This window comes from Perca fluviatilis, chromosome 1 (assembly GCF_010015445.1).
Source record: "Perca fluviatilis chromosome 1, GENO_Pfluv_1.0, whole genome shotgun sequence".
NCBI classification, from domain to species: Eukaryota; Metazoa; Chordata; class Actinopteri; order Perciformes; family Percidae; genus Perca; species Perca fluviatilis.
The window spans coordinates 22,408,752-22,423,524 of NC_053112.1; the positions used below are offsets into that span (position 1 = coordinate 22,408,752).

The following is a 14,773-nucleotide window of genomic DNA, read 5'->3' on the forward strand; positions in this document are numbered from 1 at the left end:
CTGTACAATAACAGAGTAATTGCTTAGTGGGAGGAGAACTGATATTCTTAATGTGTTGTCCTGATGGCACAATAATAATTCTCCTTGGTGAAGCTGCAAAAAAAGGTCAGAGACAGAAAACAAATATGGACCAACAAAGTGGCTGGCACTGACATTTAAATCCACCAATGACATGTTGTTTGTGCACTATTTGTTTATTTTGCTTTAAGTGTTTGGTTTATGTCTTTTTGTCTGGATGGAGCCTTCAGTCAAAATTAATTATGGAAACATTCTGCTGGAAAAGTAGCCTGAAGGCATTTTGAGGACTATGCTCATGCTGTGAGGTGTATCATCACACAAATCACACACGGACATAAACACACAGACACACACACACACACAAAAATACATGTGTCCTTCAGAAGGAAGTCAAGAGGTTTTGTGATGTGTGTGTGTGTGTGTGTGTGAGGGTGGAGGGGGGGGGATGGGCATTCCCCATCTGTTTCCTTAGCTTTTATGTGTAAAGTTTGAAAGTCACCCTGAGAGCAGATAGAGACTTTCAGAGAGAGCTGGAAAGCTCTGAGTTTATAGGCTCAAATTATTATCTGATGGTTGCAATAAAACCAATACTTTGCTTCAACTATACTACACTTCAGTGGTTCATGTGCCTCCATCCACAGTATCACACAGACACTACATGCAGAAGCCAAAACTGAGACCATGAACTTGGTCTCCTATGGATGACATTCATGCGATGTCAGTAATTTATATCCATTGTAAAACAGGAAGTTCAATTCATACAGTGCAGTTAGAAGTAAAGGTGTGGAGGTCAGGGAGGTGCATGAACACTGTAAGCATTTAATTTCTGCTCAAGTCCTGTATCATACTGAAGGCCAACATTTTTTTTTTTTTGTTTTAACCATGTTGACAATCTTTCCTTAAAGGTCCAGTGTGTAACGTGTTTAGTTGTTCATTATCAAAATCTGTGTTGCCCGTTCACAAACTTCCTTTTGGCTTGAAATTTTACATTTGCATTCGCATCAACTGGGGTAGATGCTCCATATTCATGCGCCATCTTGAAATACGTTAGCTGGTAAGGGACATCCAGGACATACTGCTCCGCCTTTCGCATTTTTGCTGTCACATGATAAACTCACAGGTGCTGCTAATGCTGCTAATGGGTATTGTAGCTTCCCGGCCCCGGCAAGTTTGAAAAAGGAAACATAGAGGACCACAAATTTCAGGAACAGGAGTCTTCTTCTTCGCCCAGAAAAAGAAAAAGGATATTGAAAAGAGCAAAACAGTGGCTTTTTGAAGCGTGAAGGCTACCGTAGCTGTAATACGTACTTTGAACTGCGTGGTGCGAGAGAGTTGATTGCGATATATGATCTCAACGCTAGATGGGAGAAATTCCTACACATTGGACCTTTAACCTTAAGGAGTATTTTGACATTTTGAGAAATTTGCTTATTTGCATTCTTGCAATGACTTCCTGGAGTCTCGCTGCTGGTTGCCTTGCAACTTCACACTAATAAATTACTACCCAACCCAAAAAGTCAGGCACATAACCCACGTAAAAACACACCTGTCATTTTAAAATGTTTGTTTTGATATGGATTAAACAAACAAGATATATAAGTGTGAATTAGTCAGCTTCAGAGGTGCTGGTAGGCAGTGGGCACATTGTGATATCATTATACAGAGCCAGGCTAGCCATTTCCCTTTGCTTCCAGTCTTTCTGCTAAGCTAACTGTCTCCTGTTCATTCTTCTTTATGAACGAGCTGATAGGAGAGTGGAAACAATTTTTTCATCTACCTTAGCATATTTCCCAAAATGTTGATCTACTACTTTAATCAAAAAGTCTTCCCTCTCTCTCTCTCTCTCTCTCTCTCTCTCTCCCATAAGGTGATTCTAAAAGAATAAACGGTATTGCGTTTCCCTCAAAACGTATAGCTAATGCAATATGTGTTCAGCTTTTAATTAATATGAATGAATGAATTTTGATGCGACATCATCACATATTAGGCACATAGATTTGATATTGGAACCTTTCTATTGGCTGCAGCCCGCTCTCATGTGCCGGGTTCATGGAGAGAAAGAAGTGATTTTCTGCATGAGGCCTAAGTGCTTTTTTATGATCACTGTAAATACTTCACTCAAGAAGATGGATGTAATTTCAGAGATGAAAAGTATTCATTGCAATCTGAATTGCCTCTGGTGTGATCACAGTGCGCAGGTGAATGGGGTGACATTTTCCCATGTTGGTGCAGGTCAATGAGGATTTGATGATTCTACTTTGGCATTCACACTTGTGATTTATTATTCATTTAATTCTACTAGTCACTGGGATTCGGCTCTGTTTCTCTAACACACATGCTTGATATAAAACACAGGTCATCATTTGATAGTTAACCAACTTCACTTCTGTTGTGGGGAATCCGATCTGGCTCACAAAATCAAAATTAATCAGAAACAAACTTTCACCAAATACTAAACTGAATTTTTGAAGTTTTTCAAAGACTTTTCAGACTCCTGGTGATAATTTGTTTCTACTATAATTAAGCATTTTGGATAGGCCTAATGTGAAATATAGTCAAACATGAAAAGTGCCTACAAAAATAGCTGTAAATCACCAGTTTTCATAGTAATAAAAAAAGCTCTCTGTTTGCACAGGGAAAAATACAACATCCCTGGAGGTTTGAACATGTGAAAAGGAGGACAGATATGTCAAAGATTTGAGACACCTGGACAGAAAGCCATTAATTGGGACTGTCCTGTCGCCCTGTACTGGTTGTCGCCCCCATGTGAAAATAAAAAATCTAAGCTTTCTCCCTACAGTCGGACTGATGGAAACGCAGATGAATGTGAATGGTGGGAGGATTGTAACTGATGGGTGTAGGAACAAGAAGAGAAGAAACATGCCGACCTAAAAAGATAGGAAGGAACCGAGTGAAGACCTGACACAACATAAAATCCAACACTTTGATTTGTTCTGAATTTTTATTTTATTTTATTATTTTTTTCCCATCATGAAGCCCGGAGGACTCTTTAAAAATCCACTCGAGAGCTCCAAAGGCATATTTATTGAAAAATAATCTTATACCCTTTATTTTTCTCTTCTGTCCTCCTCCTCCTTTCTTTTTGCGACAAGTCATGATTGCATTGACCGATGCTGGCTCAGGCTTGGGGTTCAGTCTGATAAATTACTCTGTCCATCATTGGAGGACGGGAGTAAAAGCGAGGGAGATAACCTGGTTGTCCATCATCCTTTGTCCAAGTGCAGAGAGGAGATTGGATATTGACCCGAGGTTGCCTTCTCCAAGCCAAGATATTTGAAGACTCTGTCATGGAATGACACTATAGTCCCAATACGGAGTTTCTCTGCAGTCACACGCTTCTTCAAGTGCATATTTTCCAACTTAAACATCTTATTGTTGGTGAGAAGCAGTTCCAAAAATGAAAGGTTGTGTATTATATCACTGGTCAACCTCTTGTAGAAACTATTGTCCTTTAGTCAGAGGTGAAGATTTGTTGGCATGGTGAGTGGTATGCCAGCCTTTGTCCCCTGGTTATAATAAGATACCTGGTATAATTGGAGCCCTGGTCTATAAAGTCTACTGCTTTTTATTTTAAAAATCTCCAGCAATTTACAGTATAACAGCTGTTATAACAACTTCAGTCAACCAAAGTCCCCACTTACATCCTAGCAGCTATTTGGGCCTACCTTCTTCAAATCCATGACTGTTCCTCATGTTCCTACATTTACTGTTTTTTGGGGAAGCTGCCTCTCTGCACAATTATTGTTTGTCACAGCTCTATACTTGTTCTGACCTGTGGGTGCCTTACAGTATCCCAACCCAACCCCCAACCCCCAACCCCTCCACACACACACACACCGCCAATCTGTCTCTAATTGTTTTGTGTTTGTCCTTTACCAGTCACATCATTATAGACAGTCTCTGCACAGAGCCACCTGGCCGTGGCGGAAGTCCCTGCAGGGGCAAAGCCGTCTGTATTTGGGGGAGTGTCCTGCACAGCTGAAGAGGAGGGGTTCCCGCTGGAGGCCGCACTCCCGCCGCACCACCGAGAAGGCCGGAAGGATGTGGTTTATCTCAGAGTCTACCACCTCGCACTGCACCTCCAACCTGAGGGGTGAAAGAGAGGTGCAGCTGTATGTAAAGTCTGTATGCACCCTAAAATAACATTTCACAGAGTTTAACAACAGAGAAGTGTTCTTGAAAGGATAACTTAGAAAAAGAGTTATTTTTTATAAAAGGAAAAAGGAAAGTGGAATTGGCATAACCTCAAAATAAATAAAAAGTAGAGACAGGAAAAGAGAGAGATTTCATCACCTTCATCACACTACAGATGCCAATTTAAAAAGAAAACGACGAAATTTAGTTGAGAAGCGACAAGTAAGTTGGAAGAAACTACAAGGCAGATATGAGGTGTCGGTGTGAGAAAGTAGGAGTAACAGAACAGAAACAAAAGGAGAGCGGCACTGTAAACCGAGACAGGTGGAAAAGAAGTAAACACAAAAGATACTTGGAGGATGAAACAAGAGCAAAGAATCATGGCTGAAAGCAGTCAGGAGGGGGATGTTTGGAGGAGAGACTGAAACACCAGCAGGCTTTCTGTCTCAGAGCTCCAGAAAAGGCATAAACCTAAGTTTCTGCTACAACTGCCTGGACCTGGTACAGTAAACTAAATAACTACCTGGTGTTCTCAGTGTCAACTAACATAAGAGAAGTTATCCATCCGGGTTGTGCAGAAATAGACGGTTAGATTAGATTCTATAACTTTGTGTAGATGAAGTGTAACCAACAGGAGCCTTTTAGGTACAGAGCCGTTGTTTTTCTTTGAGGGGATTTTGATTTTTCTGCTAAAAAGATATAAAAAAATATCTGAAATTGCTCCTCCAATTCCTCTTTATACTTTATGTAGACAAGATTGACAATGTTTTGACTACAGATGATCTTTTTCAGGAGAAGCTGAGAGAGTGAGTACACCAGTATATAGATATATCATCATCATCATCATTTTGGGCATGACAGAAGTCCAAAGACTGCGACTGAAGAATTGATACTGTATCAAAAAGTATCAACACATGACGTATACATCTCTTCTTGCCTCAGAAATACCTCCCTGAGTAAAGAAAGGTTGCTTGTTGGGACTAAACTTTCCATAAATGTTTGGTTGACAGACAGCAAGTGTGTACGTGTGCAACTTTCAGCCAGGTGGGCCCCATGTAACCCAGGTGGATGACTTACCTGTGCAGGGCCTCCTTGTTGTTGATGAAGCGGAAGTGAGCGGGCTCACAGACCAAACCATTGGAATGGCATGCCTCCACACAGGACTGGCCCTCTTGAGATACGAGCAGCCGGAGGGAGCTGAGAGGAGGCCAGGCAGGGGGAGCTGTCACATTGGATGCCCAGCCAACGGCTGTGGAATTGGGCAGGGGCACAAACAGAGGCCCTGTAATCCTGCTGCCACCAGCAGACCCCTGTCTGGAGAGGTTGGCTGGCATGAAGGGAGGCTCAAGGGCACAGAAGTCCTGGAGGTGAAAGACATGGTAACATTAGTTTGTGCAATCATATTATTGTGGTAGACTGTTGGAGGAATACCTACAGTAAGAGTGTGTCTTTTATTATGTTAATAGGCAAAATAGTGAGGCAGCTCAGTCAAAAGCATATTAAAGGACAATTTCACAGTTTTTAAAGTCTGTCTTTGAACAATACTCACATGCCCATTTGTATATTGAAAACGTTTTTCTTGCTGTAATAATAGTTCTTTTTGGTTGTACTGGCTCTTACGAGATCACTTCTGAATGCAAATTCATTGCAAGTGATGAGAGACAAATCCACTCATCACGTCCACGTCATCCTTCTGTGCAAAAATGCATTCCCAAGTTTATATGAAGCTAATATGAGGCTTCAGCAGCTTGAGTGTCAAATCAAGTCGGGATCTTCCCTCTGCCATGGCTCAGCAGGGAACCAAAAAGGGGGATTTGGTACTAAAAAGACAAACTTTGGAGGATATTGACTTGATTTGACTAACACAGACTTCTGAAATGTCATATTAGCTACTGCTAAACTTTAGAATGTATTTTTGCATTAGGGCGAGGACTGTGGATTTACTGCTATGGGCGGTTAGAGGGCGCTTCTCCTCCACCACCACCACAGCGGCTGGCTATATTAAATATTGATAGCCTGTTTTATATCCGGCAGGAGGCTGCTGCCCACCTACTGTACTCTAATTTCCTCAAAATAAAGCAGGTTGTATCTTAAAAATGAGGACATAACAACAGATATTGTGTTTATTGCAGATAAGACCCGATGATCACAGATGGAAGCTGATGTTACTCCAACACAACATTTGGTAATTAATGTTTGTTAACTGCTGGGGTGTGGGTGTACGCTAAGCATAACTCAGATACTCAAGTAACAGCAATACTAAACCTGCATTTTTTTCCTTGGTTTGGAGTGTGTGGTTACATTACATGTCATTTAGCTGAGGCTTTTATCCAAAGCGAGTTACAACTGCTATATATGTCAGAGGTCGCACACCTCTGGAGCAACTAGGGGTTAAGTGTCTTCCTCAGGGACACTTTGGTTGATGTATCGCAGTGGGATTTGAACCCAGGTCTCCCACACCAAAGGTAGGTGCCATGTCCACTGTGCCATCACCACCCTGGTTACCATAGTCACACGACAAGCTGTGGCTGCATTTGAAAAAAAGATCAACTCTCATCAAGAGCGGCAACTTCCCTCTCACTCTGTGCCGCTGTTACCTAAACAGGGGTGGTGCTGCTGACAAAAAAAACAAAGGAGGGGGTGAGGGGCGGCCTCTAGCTCACCCTGTAAGAGCATTCGCCCCATATTGGCTGAGTCCTGCAGTAGCGCAGGTTTGAATCCCACCTGCTGCTCTTTGCTGCGTGTCATCCCCCATCTCTCTCCCTCTTTCATGTCTATCCACTATCTTTACTACTAATAAAGAGAAAAGCCCCAAAAAATAATCATAAAAAAAGGAGCACCTTTCAACAAAAGGGCAATTCAAAAAGTTCAACTGTTTTACAAAGGAGTGAATAAAAAAAATATAAAAACATCCAAGAAATTGTGAGGGAAACTAAAGGAAGTTGCTAATTTAGCCAGCCTAAGCTGCTTCAGCATGCCAGTGCTGCTTTGGTGCAGTATATAAGTGAAATAAAAACACAAAAGGAAGGTTGACCAACTGTAAGCACTGGTCTCTATTTTAAATCTTGTGGCAAACAGATTTAACATAGTATTTAACCTTCTCCTATTTCTCTTTCAGCAGTATAAATGCGGTAGTAGCGGTTTCTGTATCCAAACAGGCTACCAGTCAGGAGAGGATGAAGGGTTGTTGAGAGACACCTCTGCAGTTTGTCTGACATCTACTGTGGGATTATATATATATATAAAAATCTTTCTTTCATCCCAGTCCTCCATCATCATCATGCTTATCTTACTTTTCCCTCCTCATTAGTGTCAGGAGACCTTCTGCTTTAGAGCTGGAGGGCAGATATGTGGTTTGTAATGAGAGTTAGCATGTAGATTAATCACAAGTCTACATACGTGGAGCACAGAGATACTGGGGCACACACACACACACACACACACACACACACAAGTGTAGAAGTAGAGATACACAATATTCTGGGTGTAATATTCACACAATGATGAAATATTGAGCAGAGTTGGGAGCTTGAAGGCTGGTAAAACGATTTTTTAGAGAGAGAGAGAGAGAGAGAGAGAGAGAGAGAGAGAGAGAGAGAGAGAGAGAGAGAGAGAGAGAGAGAGAGAGAAAACTAGCAACTAAAAGAGAGAATCTCTGCATGTGTGTGTTTTGTTCAGCGGTCTGGGCACATTTGTCTTGACGTGGACTGGACCTCACCTGATGCTGTATGTAGGCATGCACTCTCTCCAACATCCCCTCACAGGTGTATTCATAAGGCAGGTATGGCTCAACCTGAAAATGAAACACAAGAGCACACAGACACTGTCTACACCCCATTATTATTTCCATATTTTGCACATATCACAATGTACTTTTTAATGCTGTCATTTCATTGTTCACACTAATTGCAATACATTTCTCTTCTCCTTGGTCATTTTTAGCAGATGACTGTTTCTATTGTCAGATTTCTGCGGGGCCTAATCACAGTATGTCACTGCTCAGAAACTCATTAGGCTTTATTTGCATACCAATAGATCATCCCCTGTTGTGATGTGCCGGTTTAATAACTAAAGCACACTTCTGATTGGTCTAACTAGAGATGAGTTGATAAAACACCAAACATATATATTCTTTTGTTCAATACACAAGAACAAACGGACACAAAACTTGATGAATGTAAAATAGTTCCAACTGCAGTGCTTGCATTAATACAAATTGAATTAGCTGATGTAAAAAACTGCTTTATATTGTGGGAAATCTGCCACACTCTATAAAAATGTCAATTAAAGCTCCATGATTAACTTACAAGAATATGTTACAAAAAGTGCAACAAATGGAAGACTTTTCTCCACGTTTAAAGGCTAACAGCAGAGATTGAAGTGGCTTGTCTTAATGCCCTAATGCAAAAGACCTGCCTTTGTAAATTATACACGACTCACTAAATTGCATTTCCAATCTGAAATCAAAGCAGCCTGATATTCAACCATGTGTGAAATCAGACTTGGCCCATTTCAAGTGAAAATCACTTAGAAGCAAGTATGCAGGGATGATGCAATTTAAAAAAGTTACGCACACTGCAAATCTGATCAAAGCCTTATGTTAATCTACTTTGTAAGCTGGAGCAGAAAGTAAACACTTGCACAAGAGGGACAGACCAACACGCTCCAACAATCTACTGTAACAGAGTTCCTCCTTTTAACAGAGTTCCTCCTTTTCTTTCTGTCACTTCTCTTTACCTAACCAGGCAAGGTGACTTACAACATGTTCTCATTTCTGGAAGTGGACTTTAGAAGAATTTTACAGCAACAGTGCAAGCCACAGAAATGTATCACAAACCAAAGAAATTGCGGTTTCCTCAAAAAAAGGTTTAACTACCAAACGTTTATACAGCATGGAATAATAAACCATTATTTGGCCAAAGATTGTGCAAAGGTCTTGCACTGCAAACAACAGGACAAGGGAGAAAGACTGAAGGACAGAAACAGAGACAGAAAAGAGGAACAGAGTAAGGAAAGGGAATAACAAAACCAAGGATGAGAAAGAAAGCAAGACACAAGATAAAGAAAGGATTTATTGGAACCTGAGGACTTTTCAGCCAGCCAGAGATTGCTTTGTCCCCCATGACTGAACATGAGCACACACACACGCACACTAGAGTGTGGATTGGGGCGCATTTTTCTGTCCGAGCCCGGCCCGCGTCTGACAGAGCAGTAACCGAACCCGACCCGAGCCCGACAGGCATTAAGATATTTATGTCAGAGCCAGACCCGAGCCCGACACAGTTAAAATCTCATTTTGTTCTCATACTAATGACACATGTATGTTTTTTGTGTGGAAAGCTTTTATTAAGCAGCTGTAGGAAGGCATTCGGAAATGTCAACAGATGAGCGGGTCAACAAGCACACGTTAACACAGGCGCACACCTACATAATAAGCTTTTTTAAATTTAAAATGTTTAATGCCTTATCACGCTGATGTGACCGAGCCCGACCCGAACATAATTTCTAAATCCGGCTCGGTTTGGGTATCCATCCTCTAACGCACGTATGTCATGGAATAGACAAACACACACACACACACACACACACACACACACACACACACACACACACACACACACACACACACACACACACCCGTGCGTGTGTGTATGTTTGAGTGCGTGTCTTGAAGTCAATGGCTGTAATGTGTGGGTGATCAAACAAAACTGTGGCGCAGCTGGAACGCAGCGCACACGCGCCTGGTAGAAAATAAGGTTAATGGTAGGTGTCCATGTAGGCGTTTTTTTTTTCACAGAAGGGCTCGCCCCACCTCCCAGCATTGCTGCACCTGACTGGACGAACGCGTCATGTGGCGCTCTCTGCTCACGGGTTACAAAACAGACAAACGTGGCGGCTCGTTTGGAATACGATCTCTTATTTTTTACGAAAATAGTTCACCGAAATGTGTTTCTAAAAACATTTTATGGCAGAAAGAGGTTATGCAGATGCTGAATGCGACTGCATTTCAGATCGACAGCGGTCAGTTTAAAAGATTTTCGAGAGCTATTGAGAGGCGACGAGCCAAGCTGCCCGCTCCTCATTTGCGCAAAGTAGCCTGGATTCCACTTTATGCAAATGAGGAGCGGGCGACTTGACGGCCCGCTTCTCCAAAATCCCTGCAACGCTACCAGAATGCATTGCACGGCTGTTCCCATAGAAGTGAATGGAAAGCGTGGAAATGACGCTGACGGTGGACACGTACTATGAGACTGTGTGCTGATATGCATATGCCTGACGATGCGTGTCTCTGCAATTGTGGTTGTGTGGTGTGATAAATGCAAGGAGAAGAATATTATCTGACTGTGTGTGTGTGTGTGTGTGTGTGTGTGTGTGTGTGTGTATGTGTGTGTGTGTGCTGGAGCATTGTGCCTCCAGTGAAGGGTGAAGGGGTCTATCAGTTCTCTCAGTGGTCTGACAGTGCAGACGGAGACAGAGCAGTCAGCCAGGGCTGCTGAACTGTAGCTTGTCTGACAGCACAGACAAGATGCAGAGATGAGAACACACACACACACACACACACACACACACACACACACACACACACACACACACACACACACACACACACACACACACACACACACACACACACACACACACACCACCATTCCTCTTATCTCCATGCACACCTTCTTATCTGCAAAAGGCCCAAACTATTACAGAATGTTAAATGGATCATGCAGACAGCTGTCTTCCTACTTCACATGATCCTTCAGTGCCCTTAATGCAGTTAAAAGTGATACTTTGCTGGAGCGTTACTGCAGATTTTTCTATGAAATACAATATGGAATTAGCTAGATGGCTTAAAAAATATGACAGGTAATGTCATTTGGCCACAGTATCATGATTTCTTTAGCTATAAACATCACTTTGTCAGATCTGAAAACAACTTCAAACCATAAGAAAAACCTAGAGGAGAGTCAAGCTGCTGTAAACGTATCTCGTATAAGCTTTGTGTTTGTAATGAAACAAGACACGTTTCTTTTTTGCAGTATCCATGTCTGCACGCACTGCCTGAGACAATGCTTTCTCTAGATAATTAAAGCCATGTCCAGAATAGTGATCTACTGCTTACAGTAATCTCTAATTCAAAGTATCAATTTCATGCACTTGATGCACCTGACATTTTTACATTTGTAAACATACTTAGTTTGAGATATAAAAGGTTTATGCTGTGTGCCTGGTTGGAACATTTTGCACCCTAAAGTCTTCCAATTTAATGAGAACAGATAGCTTTCGAGACCATGCAGACCTTTAGTCGATCTAAAACTCCCTCTCAATCCTTCTGTTTGTCTGTCTGTATGTTCATCTCTCTCTCTCTATTCTTCTGCTGTCAAGAAAGATTTAATCTCCCCGGTTGACTCCTTAGTTAACCTTTCTCCCACTCTTGGCAATTCCTACATCCTCATATTTTCTGTCAGCCCACATTTCCTGCATGGAAAAGTTCAGCACTCTGCAATATCAGACTGCTACCTACATACTGGCAAAGTCGCTCTGCAAAGTGCCACTGTGGCAAAGCTACTGTGCTGTTTGTCAAAGTATAAAAAACGCTTTATCAACTTTCAGTACTTTACTTTAACCTTATCACAGCTGCCTGATGGCAAAGGTAAACAAAAAACACAAACACTAGAAAACAGAACAAGGGCATCTATAAATCTAACCTTACTGAGTAAAATAATTTTTTTTTTTATGTCGCAAAATTGTGCTCTTTTTTTAATACAGTTTATCTTCTTATTTAATGCCGCACAGATTCACATCGGGATTTGATTCATAAGATCCCAGCTAGTATTCATATTCAAATCAACAATGATTTGTTGACATATCAGTGCAGAACACCTTTTCACATTTATGATTCAGACGACCATATTGACTGAAGGACAAGCTGAATGGATAGAAAAGGCTTTTCAGTTTCAATTTGAAGTCATTGCCTGAATTAGCTTAGCTGCATCAGAGAGAATGGAAAGTACCAGCATACAATATACACGTCTCGATTTCTTTCCCTACTGCGCACAGTGGGTAAGAGTACCTTGGTCCTCATGATTTCCCTGATGGCAGAGTCGAACTCCAGGGAGTTGTTGTAGTCCACCGTCATGACATGAGGTCTGCTGATGTACTGCTCTGCATATGGGTGCTGGGAGGACACCTACAGAAGACACACGCAGGACATACACTAAAAACTCTATGTGTCTAAACTAAATGTCTTAAAGGGTAATTGTGGGGAGCTACATCATCTTGCTTATTCTTAACCTTTCCCTACAGTAATGATGATGCTGTCATTAAATATAAAGTATTTTTTATTTTGGGTATTTGATTGTATTGAATGCATATCCAATACATATTTTACATGTCTAGTTTGACACATTTAGAGCAGAGCTAGAATATTAACAATTAATAGCATTTCGACAATGTTCTTCTCAGGGCTATAAAGACTGCACTGGGCCGGAAGAAGGTACTGCAAGAATTGCTCCAAAGTCATTAATAGCAACATAGATTGTGTTGTTCCAGCCTCTTATCAAGCGCTAACATGTGCTGTCTGCACCTACAGTTTGTGCCAGTTCTTTTGAAAGATCTACTGAGGAATAAAGTTACATAGTAACTTGGCTGGTAGTGAAAACTGCAGTGGCCAAAATATCCTCATCAGTGACTAATGGTGGGGGAGTAATGAACATAATGAGCGTACCTCTCTAGAAGTGGGCTTGCCTCTGAAAAACTCATGATTGAGTGAGCTGTGAGGCGGGTGGAACTTGGGCTGCAGGAAGATGCAGCCATTGGCTATTGCTTCCAGAGGGGCTGGGCCTTCGTAGGGGAAACCAAAGCCAATGAAGAGCTAGAAAACATTCAGGAATATTATTTTGTAAATATGGTAATTATTAGCTTCAACATGTTTTTTAGATCAGTATTGTAATGTGTGTATACCAAAATCAGTTTCTGGATAAATGTGAGTGTACTGTAAAAGACTTGAAGTTGAGATGCACTCAGAATGACACCAGCAGTGAAAATGCAACAGGATGTACATGTATGTAGGTAATATTTTCTTCGCTGTCTTGCCTTGGCCTTGCGCAGAAGTTGCTGCAGCTCATGCTGGGGCAGCAGGCCGTGGTTCTTTACGAAGGCCGGGACCTCGGGAGGTCTCTGGGTCTCATAGTACACTGTGCCATGGACCTCCATGTACCTGTGGAGAATCTGCAGGAAACCTTCTTTACCCTGCTGGGATAGGAAGGGAAAAAGATAGGTTGGTGTGATTGAGGGCCAAGGGTTAAGACAGGATTTCACTTTAATTTACTTATAGCAGTAATTTTATCTCTGCTTATTTTTCTACAGAGTGTAAGAGGAGAGAGCCAGAACACTGTCAATGTCATGGTTAATCACCAACCTGATCAGTTAACAACCAAAACTGAAACATGTGAATGGAGCGTAACACTGAGCCAGGGTATTGACTTGCTCTCTGCTGATGAACAGCTTACTGTATCCCTGTGCTGTGGTGTGGCTCCCTGCAGCAGTAAATGGTGGCTGTAGTGATCAATAGCTTCCTCTGTGAGGATTTTACCAGCCAATTAGGAGATTAGCTCAAGCGCTAAGTGCAGCAGACAACATGAATTAGCAGAAGGGGAAACACGGGTGTGGAAGAGTGCAGATTCCATAACCTGCCCTTGCCGCTCTCTCTGTCTCTCTCTCTCTTTTTCTCGCTCTCTCTCTGCTAACTCTCTCAACATGCATTGGATTAGGACTGATAATAACAATGTTCTGCTGTGCTGGTTTTTATCCCTCACCTCATTTGTTGAAATGTTGATTTAAGAAAATTAACATGTGGAGTCCGATTTGCACGGCATGTCGTATGGGTACGATGTCAAAAGGGAAGCATATTTGCTGAGCCTTAAATCCTTACTGTTGGGACGGCTGTCATGCTTTCTGTTCTTGATGTCACATAAGTTGTGTACAAAGAAAATGGTGGCACATTGACCACACACGATTCATGTAATTTTGAAAAAATGGGACCTTGATTTCAGACAGAGGTAGACAAAAGCAAACCTCTAATTTGTCGCCGGCAAAGCACAAAATTATGAAATAATAGCTATAAATAAGGTGGGAGCGACTTGAGAAGACCAACATCATCATTAGCGTTACAGTGGCCACATTTGTCAAGCTATAATCCCAGTTATAAGAAATTTAACACAAAACTTACATCCTTTCAATGACTTTTCTTCTACATACATCACTGGTGTACATACAACTTGAAGAGTGATGGCTGTTCCTGTGAATACTGCAGTGCATTTGAGTGCACTTGTGACCAGTAGCTTCCCATGAATCACTGTACTGGATCCAACCCTGACAATAAGTGTGTTTGTATAAGTGCATGTGTCTATTCCTTGACTTATTAACGGCTCAGAGTAATTTATGCTGCATGCTTTTTTGCATATGTGTAGGGTGTGAGATGTCCTAAGAAAAATATGTGGTAAAAGTAACAGGCCCTTACCTGAAGCTAACGCGCATCCAGTCGGATTCACCACAAAAGAAAGAAAGACAGAAAGAAGAGACAGAAACATAGGAAAATAAAATC

The 14,773-nt window shown here is 41.6% G+C and overlaps 1 protein-coding gene across 2 annotated transcripts in view; it reads right to left on the bottom strand.

The window, feature by feature from the left end:
• Positions 1-3,848: 3,848 nt before the first annotated feature.
• Positions 3,849-14,773, bottom strand: part of LOC120562917 (alpha-1,6-mannosylglycoprotein 6-beta-N-acetylglucosaminyltransferase B-like) — a 125,911-nt gene continuing 114,986 nt past the window's right edge. Inside the window, exons 12-18 of one of the 2 annotated variants that reach the window (XM_039806872.1) lie at positions 14,690-14,695; positions 13,264-13,419; positions 12,896-13,042; positions 12,242-12,358; positions 7,892-7,966; positions 5,251-5,534; positions 3,849-4,125 (exon numbers count right to left, since the gene is read on the bottom strand). In XM_039806872.1, coding sequence (XP_039662806.1) covers positions 3,927-4,125; positions 5,251-5,534; positions 7,892-7,966; positions 12,242-12,358; positions 12,896-13,042; positions 13,264-13,419; positions 14,690-14,695 — 984 coding nt within the window. In that variant the 3' untranslated portion in view covers positions 3,849-3,926. Of the gene's footprint in view, positions 4,126-5,250; positions 5,535-7,891; positions 7,967-12,241; positions 12,359-12,895; positions 13,043-13,263; positions 13,423-14,689; positions 14,696-14,773 lie in introns of both variants that reach the window. The other variant, XM_039806869.1, reaches the window with a different exon arrangement.